General features: G+C 58.1%; 1 protein-coding gene across 1 annotated transcript; it reads right to left on the bottom strand.

Moving 5' to 3' along the window:
* Positions 1-85: 85 nt before the first annotated feature.
* On the bottom strand, positions 86-2,037 carry TMEM160 (transmembrane protein 160). Its single transcript, XM_008250802.3, has 3 exons — positions 1,787-2,037; positions 682-774; positions 86-405 (listed from the first exon to the last, which is right to left on the bottom strand). The coding sequence occupies exons 1-3, from the start codon at positions 1,992-1,994 to the stop codon at positions 140-142; spliced, it is 567 nt and encodes a 188-aa protein (XP_008249024.2). The 5' UTR covers positions 1,995-2,037; the 3' UTR covers positions 86-139.
* Between the last annotated feature and the right edge of the window lie 10,685 nt (positions 2,038-12,722).

Here is a 12,722-nt window from a genome sequence, read left to right as displayed (position 1 = left end):
CGGCGTTCGCCCCGGTGTCTCCGCCGCTGCAGCCCCGCAGGCCCGGCCTTCCCCGAGTAACACGAACCACCACCGGAGCCTGGCGCGCAGGAAGGGTCAGGTTTTAATGTCCCAGTCCTCGGAGCCCGCGGCCCGGGAGCTACTCTGGCGGCGGCCGGCCTGCCTCGTCCGGGCCCTCTGCGGCGGCGGTTCCGTCGTCCTCCGGCACCAGCTCCACGTCCAGCTCGAGCTGACCCATGTAGAGGCCGACGGCGCAGGCCCACAGCAGGCTGGCGGCCAGCACGGCGCCCATGCCCGCAGCCGCGCCGCCTACCGACAGCTGCATGGGGCCTCGCAGCGCGGCCAGGCCCACGGCGTAGGAGGCGCCGCCCCACACCACGCACAGGCCGCCCAGCAGGAAGAAGCCTGGGGGAGAGGCAAGCGCTGGGGTCAGGGCCAAGGCTAGGGGCATTAACAGGTGGCAGAGGGGAGCAGAAGGGAGCTGGTCCGGAAGGGGAGATGGGGTGGAGAAGGACTGGGCCCCTCCTCTGGTGAGAAGTCAGGATGGAGGGGCGGCTGGTAGCCATAGCCTGGTGCCCACGGGGTGACGCGGGGGAGGGGGAGGCTCTGCAATTAGGAGCCAGGAGGGGGCTCTGCCTCCCCCCGGGGGTGGGCGGGAGAGCCCACGTCCCCTGCACTCACCGTAGGCGGCTTCCCGGCCCATGTCGCTCTGCATGAAGGAGATGACCCCGATGCCCGATGCCAGGAGGCCATTGCGGAACCAGGAGAGGAAGGCTGGGGGGATGGGGTCAGAATCAGCCCAGGGTCAGACCCACTGGGGGGGATGGGCTTCCTCTTAGCTCGCCTCTCCCCCTCCCAGCCACAAGGCAAACCTGCCCTAAATCCTCACCTCTTCCAGGACACCCCCCCCCCCACACACACACCCCTAACCCCAACTCGCCAAATCCTCTCTCGCCTCCACACCTGACACCTTTCGTCCCAAGCTCTACGATACACCGTGGTCTCTGCAGAACCTAGGACCCAAAGCACACAGTGCCATCTGGGACAGCAAGACTCCGAGGGCCACCCTGGCCACCCCCCACGTGGACCCCACGGCCGCCCTCTCTCTCCTTCAGACCTCCGGGACGCTGTCTCCCACCCAGGCCTCGCTCCAGCCTCCTCGTCCACTTTTCTTCACCGTCTCCGACGCCACCCACGTCCTGCCCCACTCAAGCCCCCGGCGGGTGGCCCAAGGGGCGCCCCTAGGTTCAGTCCCAACCCACCGTCCTAGCCCGTCTGCTCCAACCTCGCGCTCGAGGCCCCGCCCCTGCAGCCTAGATCGCCTCTCCCTCCAATCAGCGAGGAGCTTTCCCTCCATTGGCCGTGGCCTCTTCCAATCCGGGGCCTCCCCTCTTCCGAGGGGACCACACTCCCGCTTCTGCAGAGTGGTCGCCTCTGCAATCCGAGCTGACCCCTCTCGCGGGCAGGTCCCCCGCCGCCCGAGGTCCTCCCCGGGAGCCGCGCTGCGGGCCGGCGCGACGCCAGAGGCCGCCTCGCCTGGCCAGGCCGCCGCGCCCGCGCCCGCGCCCGCCGCAGCCCGCTAGCCCGGCGCCCGTCCTGTCCGCCAGCTCTCCGAGGCTGGCAGCCTGCGCGCGTGCCGCCGGCGCTGCCCTGCGCTTGTACGGAAGCCCCGCGCCCTGCCCAGCTCGGGCCCCGCGTCCAGCAGCAGTCTCACCCCGTCGCCCACGAACGCGCCGCTCAGGAACCCCCCACTCGCCCCGGGCCGACCCCAGCCCCTGCCACAGACCGGTCTCATGCGCCTTTCGGAGGAGCCAGGCGTCCGCGCGGTCCAGCTCGGACACCGGAGGCGGCGAAGCCCCGGCGCGGGGGCCGTGGCCAGGGGCGAAGGACCCCCGGGCACCCCCGCTCCGGGGCCGCTGAGGCGGCAACAGCGACCCCCGGAAGCGGAGTCGGGCCAGGCGGGCGGCCCGAGCCCACCACCAGCCGCCTCCCATGGTTCGCACTACGGCCGCTGCGCGCCGCTCCGCCCCACAAACCGCCTGTAGGCTGCAACCCTCGTCACTCAGACTGAGCTATTTGCCCATTGGCTTTACGTCTGCCATTCAGGCCAGGCCCGCACTGGCCATTGGTCAGAATGGCAGCGATTCCCTCCTCTGTCATTTATGCCGGTAGTGGGCGTCCACCTTGCTATTGCCGCTGGACTACGAATCCCAGAGTCCATTGCGCCAGAGGCAGGCTGGTCTCGATAAACCGGCAGCGCGACGTCTTCTGGGACTTGTAGTTTTAAAACAATCAACTGCAATAGCCAGAAAACCAAGAACTCCGAGTGCTTAAAGCAAACATTTGCAAAATCTCGGATTTTGCTGTATTCATGTCAAGCTTTTTCTCTGCAGTTGTAAAATCACTAATTTTTAATGTGGAACAAAAGGATCTAATGAAAAGCCCCCTCTGTCTCCTAGCCAGTTCCTATGCCCCATGCCACCGCGTCCCATTTGATGGTTCATACTGGTGCCTCACAAGGGCATACCACAGTGCCTGACCCGCACTGCTGTTGTTGGACACCTAGATTATGTCCAAGTCCCCGTTTTCTTCAAGATCCAAGCCTCTGGTCTTAGGCAGAACCCAGTCCCGTGGGCACCCTCCATGCCCTGATTCTGCCTCTCTATGTCCTCCTTACTATACGGTGTCCTTGTGATCACCACGCCTGCCTGTCGCTGCCACCGGCTGGTGAGCTGCTAAGGACAGGTCCTGAACTGACTCACTTCCTTGTTCCCTGCCCCACACAGATGGGAGGCGCTCAATAACAAGAGCAGTAGCAATCACGAACACTTCCTGTTGGCTTTCCCTGTTGGCAGATATTGTGATATTGAGCCAGGCACACTGTCACGTTAATGCCATCTAATCCTCATTGTAACATGGGAGTTAGGGATTCGAACCGTCTCTGTTTTGCAGAGGAGGCTCGGAGAAGTGAGATGATGATAGCTAATGTTGGTTCAGCGCTAACCACAAGCTGGACTTGTGCCACTGCCTTCTTGGATAATCTCATTAAACCCACCAACAGCCCTGCGTGTAGGCACTATTCCTACCCATGTTACAGAGGGGCAGAGACGCTCACTCACTTGCCCTAGGTCACACAACCAATAGACGTCTTCATAAAAGTTACCAGCCACGATGCCACATGGCTCACACTTATCCATCCATTAACAAAGTCAGTAAGTGATCTTGAACACTCTTCTCGGCCAGCGTGGCGCTACATATTTGGTACAAATCAAGAGGAAGAAACACCAGCCAAATTCTCTACTTGAACCTGCTTTCCTCAATCTGAAAACTACAAAAAAAAATCTACAAGAATCATTCTTTAAAAAAAAAAAAATGATTTATTTATTTAAAAGCCAGATTGACAGAGAACAAGAGGGAGAGAGAGAGAGAAAGAGATCTTCCATCTGCGGGTTCACTTCTCAGATGCCTACAACAGCCAGAGCAGGGCCAGGCTGAAGGAGCCAGGAACACCATTTGGGTCTCCCATGGGGTGGGGCTGGGGGGAGCCCAAGTACCTGAGGCAGCATCCACTGTCTCCCCAGGTACATCAGCAGGAAGCTGGATTAGAAGCAGAGTAACTGGGACTCGAACCAGGCACTTTGAAATGGGACGTGGGTGTCCCAAGCAGCAGCTTAACCACTGCACCACAAAGCCCACACATCGATATTCTTCTTAATAGTGGAATATTGACTGTTTTGCCCCCAAATTGGGACTAAAACAAGGAATTCCACCATTACCGCTTCTTATCAATAATGTATTGGAGGTTCTGGCTAGTGCAATAAGTCAAGAGAAAGAAATGAAGAGACCAGCATGGAGGCGCAGCAGGTTAGGCTGCTGCCTGCAGTGCCGGCGTCCCATACAAGTGCCAGTTTGAGTCCCAGATGCTCCACTTCTAACCCAGCCTCCTACTAATGCACTTGGGAAAGCAATGGGAGGTGGCCCAAAGACTTGGGCTCCTGCACCCACGTGGGAGACTTGGATGGGGTTTTGGGCTCCTGGCTCCTGGCATCAGCCTGGCCAGCCCTGGCCATTGCAGCCACTTGGGAAGTAAACCAAAGGATGGAAAGATCTGTGTGTGTGTGTGTGTGTGTGTGTGCCTGTCTCTTTGTAACCCTGCCTTTTGAATAAATAAATACATCTTAAAAGGAAAAGAAATAAAGGCAGGACTTAGCAAGGTTTCAAGAATCATGACCTGGGTGCTGGTTTGAGATCTGGCTGCTCCACTTCTGATCCAGTTCTCTGCTATGGCCCGGGATAGTAGTGGAAGATGGTCCAAGTGCTTGGGCCCCTGCACCCATGTGAGAGACCAGAAGCAGCTCCTGGCTCCTGGCTTCGGATTACCACAACTCTGGCCATTGTGGCCATCTGGGAAGTGAACCAGCAGGTGGAAGACCTCTCTCTCTCTCTCTCTCTCTCTCTCTCTCTCTCTCTCTCTGTGCCTCTGCCTCTCTGTAACTCTGCCTTTCAAATAAATTAATTAATTAAAAAAAATCATGACCAACATACAAAAATAAATATTATGCTTATATGCAGGCACTAAACAATTATGATTTAAAATGATTCCCTGAAAAACTGAAAGATGTGCAATGCTTTTATACCAAATGCTACAAAATCTTGATACACATTAATGAAGGGCTAAACAAATTGAGAGGTATACCATATTCATGGATCAGAAAAAAATCCTTGTCCTAATGGAGCATACACTCTAGAGAGACAGGCAGAAAATGAGCAGAAAATGAGTTTCAGGGGAAACCCAGAGGACTGGGGGAGCCCCAAGAGGGCCCTGAGCAAGCCCGGGTGTGGGAGCAGCAAGGGGTGCTGGGTTATGTACGTCCCTAAGGTATAAGTGGGCACAGCCCAGAGCAAGAGTGATCAAAACCATGTAGAAGGAACCTGTGGCTGGAGAGAGAGGATAGTGAGTGTAGGAGTCGGAACAGAAACAACAAAATAAACTCCAAGTATTTACCATCATGAGATGATGTTTTGGCTGACCTATGAGCAGCTATGACAATAATATTTTCTTGAGATGGCTGAGAGAGTGTGTGGGGGTTTTTTGAACTTCGTGTGGCAGCTGCCAGATTCTATCCAACCTAACCGCACCCCAAGCAAGGTATGGGCAAATCTTCACTATCCAAGGTCACTCTGGTTCCTGGGCCACTTCCTGACCCTGCGGACTAGGGAGCCATGGAGGATGGTAGGCAGGAGGCAGGCAACGTTCAAGTGCTCAGATGATCCCTCTGCCTCCCTGTAGAGGATAGGGCACAACAAGGGGACATCAGAAAGACACAGGAGGCCAGGCAGCCCCGACAACAGACACCCACTTGCCTCTGTCGCTTCCCTGGCCCAACCCTTACCATCTTTCTCCTGGATGGCGGAAACTTACCTGCACCTGTGTCTCCGGACTTGTGAAAGCAAAGTCTGCATTTCTGAACGTAGTGCATTTTTACTGGGTGTCTTCTAGGGGCCACGTTTCATCTGCAGCACCGGGGATAAAGCTGTGAACAAAACAGTGACAGGATAAATATCCCTGCCTCTATGTGATCAACGCTCCTAGTAGGGGGTGGGGACAGAGGAACCCTTGGTCTAACTTCAGGCCACGTTAAACCCTTCGAAGAGGGGCAGCACTGTGGCTTAGCAGGCTAAGGCTTTGCCTGCAGCATCGGCATCCCGTATGAGCGCTGGTTCATGTCCCGGCTGCTCCACTTCTGATCCAGCTCCCTGTTATGGCCTGGGAAAGCAGTGGAAAATGGTCCAAGTGCTTGGGCCCCTGCACCCGCATGGGAGACGTGGAAGAAGCTCCTGGCTCCTGGCTTCAGGCTGGCCCAGCCCTGGCTGTTGTGGCCATTTGGGAAGCACACCAGCTGATGGAAAATCTCTCTCTGTCTTCCTTCTCTCTACAAATAAATAAAAAATAAATCGTTTTTAGAAAATAAAGCTTGTTTCGGTGCCAACAATCTGCAATCTATAATGCACATTTTCCTGAACTGTCGGAAGGCACGTCGTGGGCGTGGATGGTAACATTTTTTGTGCCAAAGTAGGCGCCTCTTGGACCATTTTTCTGTGAGCATTTGGAATTTGATTCCTAGCTGAGCTGTGAGGATGCGGCGGCGGGCACCACCCTGAGTGACAAGGAGTCAGCCGGGAGGTGTGGCGGAGGACGGCGACAGGCAGAGAAGGGGGCAGACGCCAAGGCCCGAGGCCGACGCGGCTGGAGCTGAGTGCTGGGGGCCGGTTTGGGGGTGCAGGCGGCCACCTGTTGGATCTTGTAGAAGAAACCGTGCCCCTCGGGGTGAGACGCCATTGTGCCCGGGCTCCCGCAGACGCCTGCCTCCCTTGCCCCGCCTGTACTAAAGTTCACGAATGAGAGGGGGTGCGGCTGGACCCACGAGGACCCTGACCTCAAGACCCTCAAGGTCACCTGGAGGATATTCAGGCCTTGAGGGGTGTGGCCCTGAGCAGAGAGCCACCACCCAGTAGGTCAGCGTTGAGAAGTCCCGACAGAACGCCGACCAATCAAAGGAGGGCCAGGGGCACCGTGGACCAACCAGGGACCTGCACGGGAGCTGAACACGCCCCTCTCCACCCCAACTTCCGTCCATCGCAATTTTTACCCAGAACCCCTAGCGGAGGCTGGCCAGTCTGCCATGGCTGCCTCCGTGCCCTCGCTCTGCCTTTTTCCACCGCCTAGGCATCAGGGGCGGGCTGGCTGCGCGCCGGCGAGGGGGCTTAGGTTTGGGGGGTCTCCAAGACGCTGGGGGGCCTTGTGTGTTATGCTCGCTGTGGTGGGAGCCAGTGGGAGGTGCTGACCTGGCGGCCAGCGTGGTGGGACCCGGCCTCGGGGCGATGGCGCAGACCGCTGGGGTGGGCGACACAGCCCGGGGCCAGGGAGGTGTTCCGTGAGCGCGCGGAGATGCCACCGCGGCTGTGGCCCTGTGGAGCCGCGGGGCCCGGTGCCGGCCAGGCGAGGGGATTCTGTGGGAACCGAACACACTGGGGACGCATGTTTCACATTCCTGGCTGGTGAGAGAGGAAAAATAAGCTAGGAGCTGAAAAAAGGTCAAGTCTGGAACAGCAGATCCTGCTTAAAGGCGCGGGTCCCAGGCCTGCTGGCTTTGGCGTCCACGCTGGTGGCTAGGTCAGAGATCCATGGAGCTTTCTAAAAACGGACGCCACCCACCTCCGCCCGCTGGCGGAAGGGCGGAGGGTGCCAGGTTGTGCTGTCCTTTGACAACACTTAAAAAGATTATTATTTATTTGGAAGGCAGAGATAGAGAGAGTTCTTGCATCCCCTGGTTCACTCCCCAAATGGGGGCAACCCCCGAGGCTGGAGCCTGGAGCTTCATCAGGGTCTCCCACGTGGGTTGCAGGGGCCAAGCACTTAAGCCACCACCCCACTGCTTTCCCAGGAGCATTAGCAGGGAGCTGGATCAGAAGTGGAGCAGCTGGGACGGGGACCATTGCTTGTATGGGATGCCTGTTTCTTTTTTTTTTGTTTTTATTTATTTATTTATTTTTTTTTTGACAGGCAGAGTGGAGTGGACAGTGAGAGAGAGACAGAGAGAAAGGTCTTCCTTTGCCGTTGGTTCACCCTCCAATGGCCGCTGCAGCCGGCGCACCACGCTGATCCGATGGCAGGAGCCAGGTGCTTTTCCTGGTCTCCCATGGGGTGCAGGGCCCAAGCACTTGGGCCATCCTCCACTGCACTCCCTGGCCACAGCAGAGAGCTGGCCTGGAAGAAGGGCAACCGGGACAGAATCCGGCGCCCCGACCGGGACTAGAACCTGGTGTGCCGGCGCCGCTAGGCGGAGGATTAGCCTAGTGAGCCGCGGCGCCGGCCTGGGATGCCTGTTTCTAACATCGCTCTGGGGCCTGCCCTTCCAGAGGGCAGAGGGGAACCACACTGCCCCCTAGTGTCGGCCATGGATCAGACATTTATTCCCGAGGGATGGGTGTTGGGCACAGCGGTTAAGACACCCTCAGCTTGCAGCTTAGCACGCCTGCATCCCACACCCGCGTGCCTGGGTTCCGGCCCCAGCTCGCTCCAGATTCCAGCTGCCTGCTAACGCGCCTGGGAAAGCAGGGGATGATGGCCCAAGTGCTTGGGCCCCTGCCAGCCACATGGGAGCCTGGGGTGGGGGCGGGGAGTTCCAGGTTCCTGGCTGTTGGCAGCCATCTGGAGAGTGAAAAAGCAGATGGAAGATCGATTCTCTCCTTGCTCTAACTCTGCCTTTCAAATTAATTAATGAAAAGGCAGTTTCCCTGGGCCCAAACCCACTGGCCTCCTGTGCTTTTGTCCAGGTACTCGGGCTAGAAGCCCACCAGCTACCTTTCTCCGACACCCGGCTCCTGGTTCTCTCTGGCAATCCCACGGCAACAGGTTTTCCACCCTTGTTGCCGGTGGTGGCAGTGCCCTCCCTGGGGCTGAAATACCTGGGGTGGTTTCTGTTCTCAGCAGACGCCGATTAGGCCCGGAGAGAGGGCAGGAGCCCTGGGAGGAGGCGCCCCTCCCTCAACTGCTCTCTACCCCAGTGAGATCAGCCTAGAGCCCTACTGCGCCACCCAGTGGTTGTGCAGTCTTTCTCTGCCTCAGCTTCCTTATCTGTGCAGTGGGAGCACAGCGGCACCTACCCCATGGAGCAAGTACCCAGCGCAGAGCCAGCACCACCCCACGTGCTGTGTGCAGCAGCCGTGACCGTGACCTCACCACATAATGGGAAATCCCCCGAGGCTCTGGCTGCCGGCTTCCCTGGGGCCCCCAGCGAAGTCTCTCCCCGACTGGCCCCCGCTGAGTCTGCATTGGGCACGGAACGGCAGGACAAACTCGAAGACACACAGCTTTCTGCCGCTGGAGGACTCCGCGTGGGTGTTGGCAGCACGTGGATGTGGGCGACAGCCTCGAGAGGGGCACCGCGGCTGCTCCAGCAGGGCCTCCCCATTCCTAGACCAGAAGCCAGAACAGGAGAGAAGTCGGCGTCCAGTGGAGCCTGCCTGGTGTCCCGCCCCTCCTCCTCCCCAGCCACCTCCCTTCTTCCCTTCCAGAGCCTGGTCTCCAGGGTGAGGGTCTCAGGACTCTGCAACAGCACATTCCGGAACCCGAAGGCAGTGGTGTCGGCGTGGCCAGTGACCTCGGTTATCCTCTGGCTGTGGGTCCCAGGGCTCCCGGCTGCGACTCCATCCCTGTGCACAGGGGAGGGCCTGCATATCACAGCATCGGGCAACACAGAATGGTCAGAAGGAAACAAAACCCTTGGGGAAGGCTGTGGTTAAAACACAATCGCCACCCAAAAAAAGGAGTCTGGGCTGTGGTCCCGGTGCGGCAGGTTAAGCCACCGCCCACGACACCAGCACACCTAGGAGTGCCAGTTCAAATCCCGGCTGCTCCACTTCTGATCCAGCTTCCTGCTAATGAGCCTGGGAGGCAGAGGATGATGGCTCAAGTGCTTGGGCCCCTGTAGCTACGAGGGAGACCCGTAAGAAGCTCCTGGCTTCCAATCAGCCAGCTCCGGCCGTCGTGGCCATTTAGGGAGAACCAGTGGATGGAAGACCTTTCTCTGTGTCACTCGCTCTCTATCTGTAACTCTGCTTCTCAAATAAATAAATCTTTAAAGAAAAAAGACTTATTTATTTATTTGAAAGGCAGAGTGGTGGAGAGAGGGAGACGGAGCTCTTCCATCTGCTGGTTCACTCTCAAAATGTCCTCAAGAGCCAAGCATGGACCAGGCCAGAGCCAGGAGCCAGGAGCTCCATCCGGGTCTCCCACATGGGTCGAGCAGTTGGGCCATCTTCTGCTGCCTCCCACATGCACTAGCAGGAATTCTGGAGTCAGAAAGCATAGCCAGAACCGGAACCCAGACACTCCTAGATGCAGCTGTCCCAATCGGTAGCTTAACCGCTGTGCCACAACACTCGCACCTGATTTTTTAAAAACTATTTTTGGGGCTGGCGCTGTGGCGTAGCAGGTAAAGCCGCCACCTGCAGTGCTGGTTCAAGTCTGGCTGCTCCACTTCCGACCCAGCTCTGCTGTGGCCTGGGAAAGCAGTGGGTGATGGCCCAAGTCCTTGGGTTCCTGCCATAACTGGGTGGAGTGCCTGGCTCCTGGTTTCTGCCTGGGGCAGCCCCAGCTGTTGCTGAAATTTGGGGAGTGAACCAGTGGATGGAAGACCTCTCTCTCTCTCTCTCTCTCTCTCTCTCTCTTTCTCTTCTCTATAACTCTATCAAACAAAGAAACTTTTAAAAAAAGAAGAAACCATTACTTATTGACACTTAAAAAAATAAATGAGTTCACGGGGAGGGGCGGGGCTTAATCAGCCCTCAATGTGTGCATCAAGGAAGGGGCCACGTGGGGACCTCGTGGTAAGGTGGGCACCTGTGAGCCAGGAGGAGGGTCCTCACCAGGAACCAAGGCCACCAGCACCTTGATCTCGGGCTGTCAGGCCCAGAACCGTGAGGAAGCACCCATGGCTTGTTTAGCCCTTACCCCGGTCACTGTGGCCTTAGCCACCCTGGGTGGGTGGGTGGGGGGTAGATCTTTGCAACTGTCCTAAGAGCTTCAGAACCATTTCATTTTAGGTGATGTGCAAGTATTGCTTTGACCAAAAAAAAAAAAAAAAAAAAAAAAAATCACACCAGGATGTATTTTTATGTCCCGCACACGTATAGCCAGACAACAGATGGGGCATGTGTATGCAGAGATAAAGGCTTAGCGCGCTCTCTCTGCCTGGGTCTATCCTGCTGGACCTGGCTCTCTGGGGAACTCGGATCCCCTCGCTGTCTAAGCAGGCCCCTCCAGGCACTGCCCACATGCTGCGGCCAGTTCTTGAGCCCAGTCTGCCTTTGCATTGTGCAGCAAAGCCATTTTGGGACACCCTTCACCCCACATCCAGAGGGCCGCCGGGTGACCGCAGCCGTGCCCCAGGGGGCGGCCTAGGTCCCCTGAGAAGCCAGCAGGCGTCCCAGGAAGGCAGCCTTTCCAGGGACTTGATGGGCGAGCAGGGCAGTGAGGGGCAAGAGGGGAGGGAGCAAGGAAGGTAGCCTGGGAGGGAAAGTCTCAGACCTGAGAGGCAGCCTCTCCAGGCCGCCGCGTCCTCTCATTGTCGATGGCGCCCTATGGCACCTGCCTTCGCAAGGTGGGAGACCCTCTGGGGCGGACCTTGGTGCTGCGGTCTCTGAAGAACTCTAGTGCGCCACCTGCTGGCCACACTTAGAAGTGCAGACCCTGACTGAAGTTAGGCCGGCCACGTGACCCGCATTAGCCAATGAAACAGCAGAAGGGCCGCCAGCGCTTCCCGCACGAGGCTTTGAAGAACTTGGGGGCTTCGTTGTGGCCCCTTGTCCTTGTCCAGGGGTTCCAGGGCCGGCGCCGCAGTCCGGGAAGCGCTAAGCACCCACCCACCCACCCACCCCTGTAGGGAAAAGGCTGCATTGCTTGGTGAGGGACGGCCCAATCGGCTACCATCTGGGATTTGTTCAATTGCTACGCGCCACTGCCTGCATCCCGGGAGTCAGCTGCAAGGGTAGGGGAGTGGGCTGAATGGCGGTCCCCAAAAACGCTTGTCCACGTCCTACCCCAGGAACCGGCATGGCTGTCTCTCGGAAGAGGGTCTTTGCACATCCTGAGATGAGATGCCCTCAATTACCCAGGCGGGCTCTGAGCCCAGTGGCAGAAGCCACAGGAGACCAGAGGAGGAGGCCAGGTGAAGGGGCAGAGATGGGAGTGACCGGAAGTCAGAGCCAGGAGGAGCCTCCCCTGAGCCCGGCTGACAGCCACCTCGGTTCCAGTGCCTTCTAACAGCCGCTCTAGAAGCTGCCCCAGTGTTTTTGCTAAAGTGGAGTTCAGTCAGTTCTCTAGGATCCGGGCAGGGGCGGCTCTGCAGGGTAAGGTGAGCTGCACAGCAGGCAGCACAGGGCGGCTGTGAGCTGATGAGAGCGCCAAGGGGCTCCCTGGCCCACCCGGGACAGGACCCACATGGGACCATCAGGGCAGACTTGGCTCAAGGCTCTCTGGATTACAACAGCATTTAAAATCACCACCACAGTGACAAAAAAATACAGCTTAAAGACACATAGTAGGGGCCGGCGCTGTGGTGCAGTGGGTTAACGCCCTGGCCTGAAGCGCTGGTATCCCATATGGACGCCGGTTCAAGTCCCGGCTGCTCCACATCTGATCCAGCTCTCTGCTGTGGCCTGGGAAAACAGTGGAAGATGGCCCAAGTCCTTGGGCCCCTGCACCCACGTGAGAGACCTGGAGGAAGCTCCTGGCTCCTGGGTTAGGATCAGCGCAGCTCTGACCATTGCAGCCATTTGGGGAGTGAACCAGCAGATGGAAGACATCTCCCCTCCCCCCACCCCCGTCTCTCTGTAACTCTGCCTTTCAAATAAACACATCTTTAAAAAAAGAAATTTATTTTATTAAAAAAAAAAAACACATAGAGGACCGGCGCCGCGGCTCACTAGGCTAATCCTCCACCTAGCGGCGCCGGCACACCGGGTTCTAGTCCCGGTCGGGGCGCTGGATTCTGTCCCGGTTGCCCCTCTTCCAGGCCAGCCCTCTGCTGTGGTCAGGGAGTGCAGTGGAGGACGGCCCAGGTGCTTGGGCCCTGCACCCCATGGGAGACCAGGAAAAGCACCTGGCTCCTGGCTCCTGCCATCGGATCAGCACGGTGCGCCGGCCGCGGCGGCCATTG

This window comes from Oryctolagus cuniculus, chromosome 18, assembly GCF_964237555.1.
Source record: "Oryctolagus cuniculus chromosome 18, mOryCun1.1, whole genome shotgun sequence".
Taxonomy (NCBI): Eukaryota; Metazoa; Chordata; class Mammalia; order Lagomorpha; family Leporidae; genus Oryctolagus; species Oryctolagus cuniculus.
The sequence above is the reverse complement of the archived record's forward strand: the minus strand, read 5'-3'. Positions and strand labels throughout refer to the sequence as shown.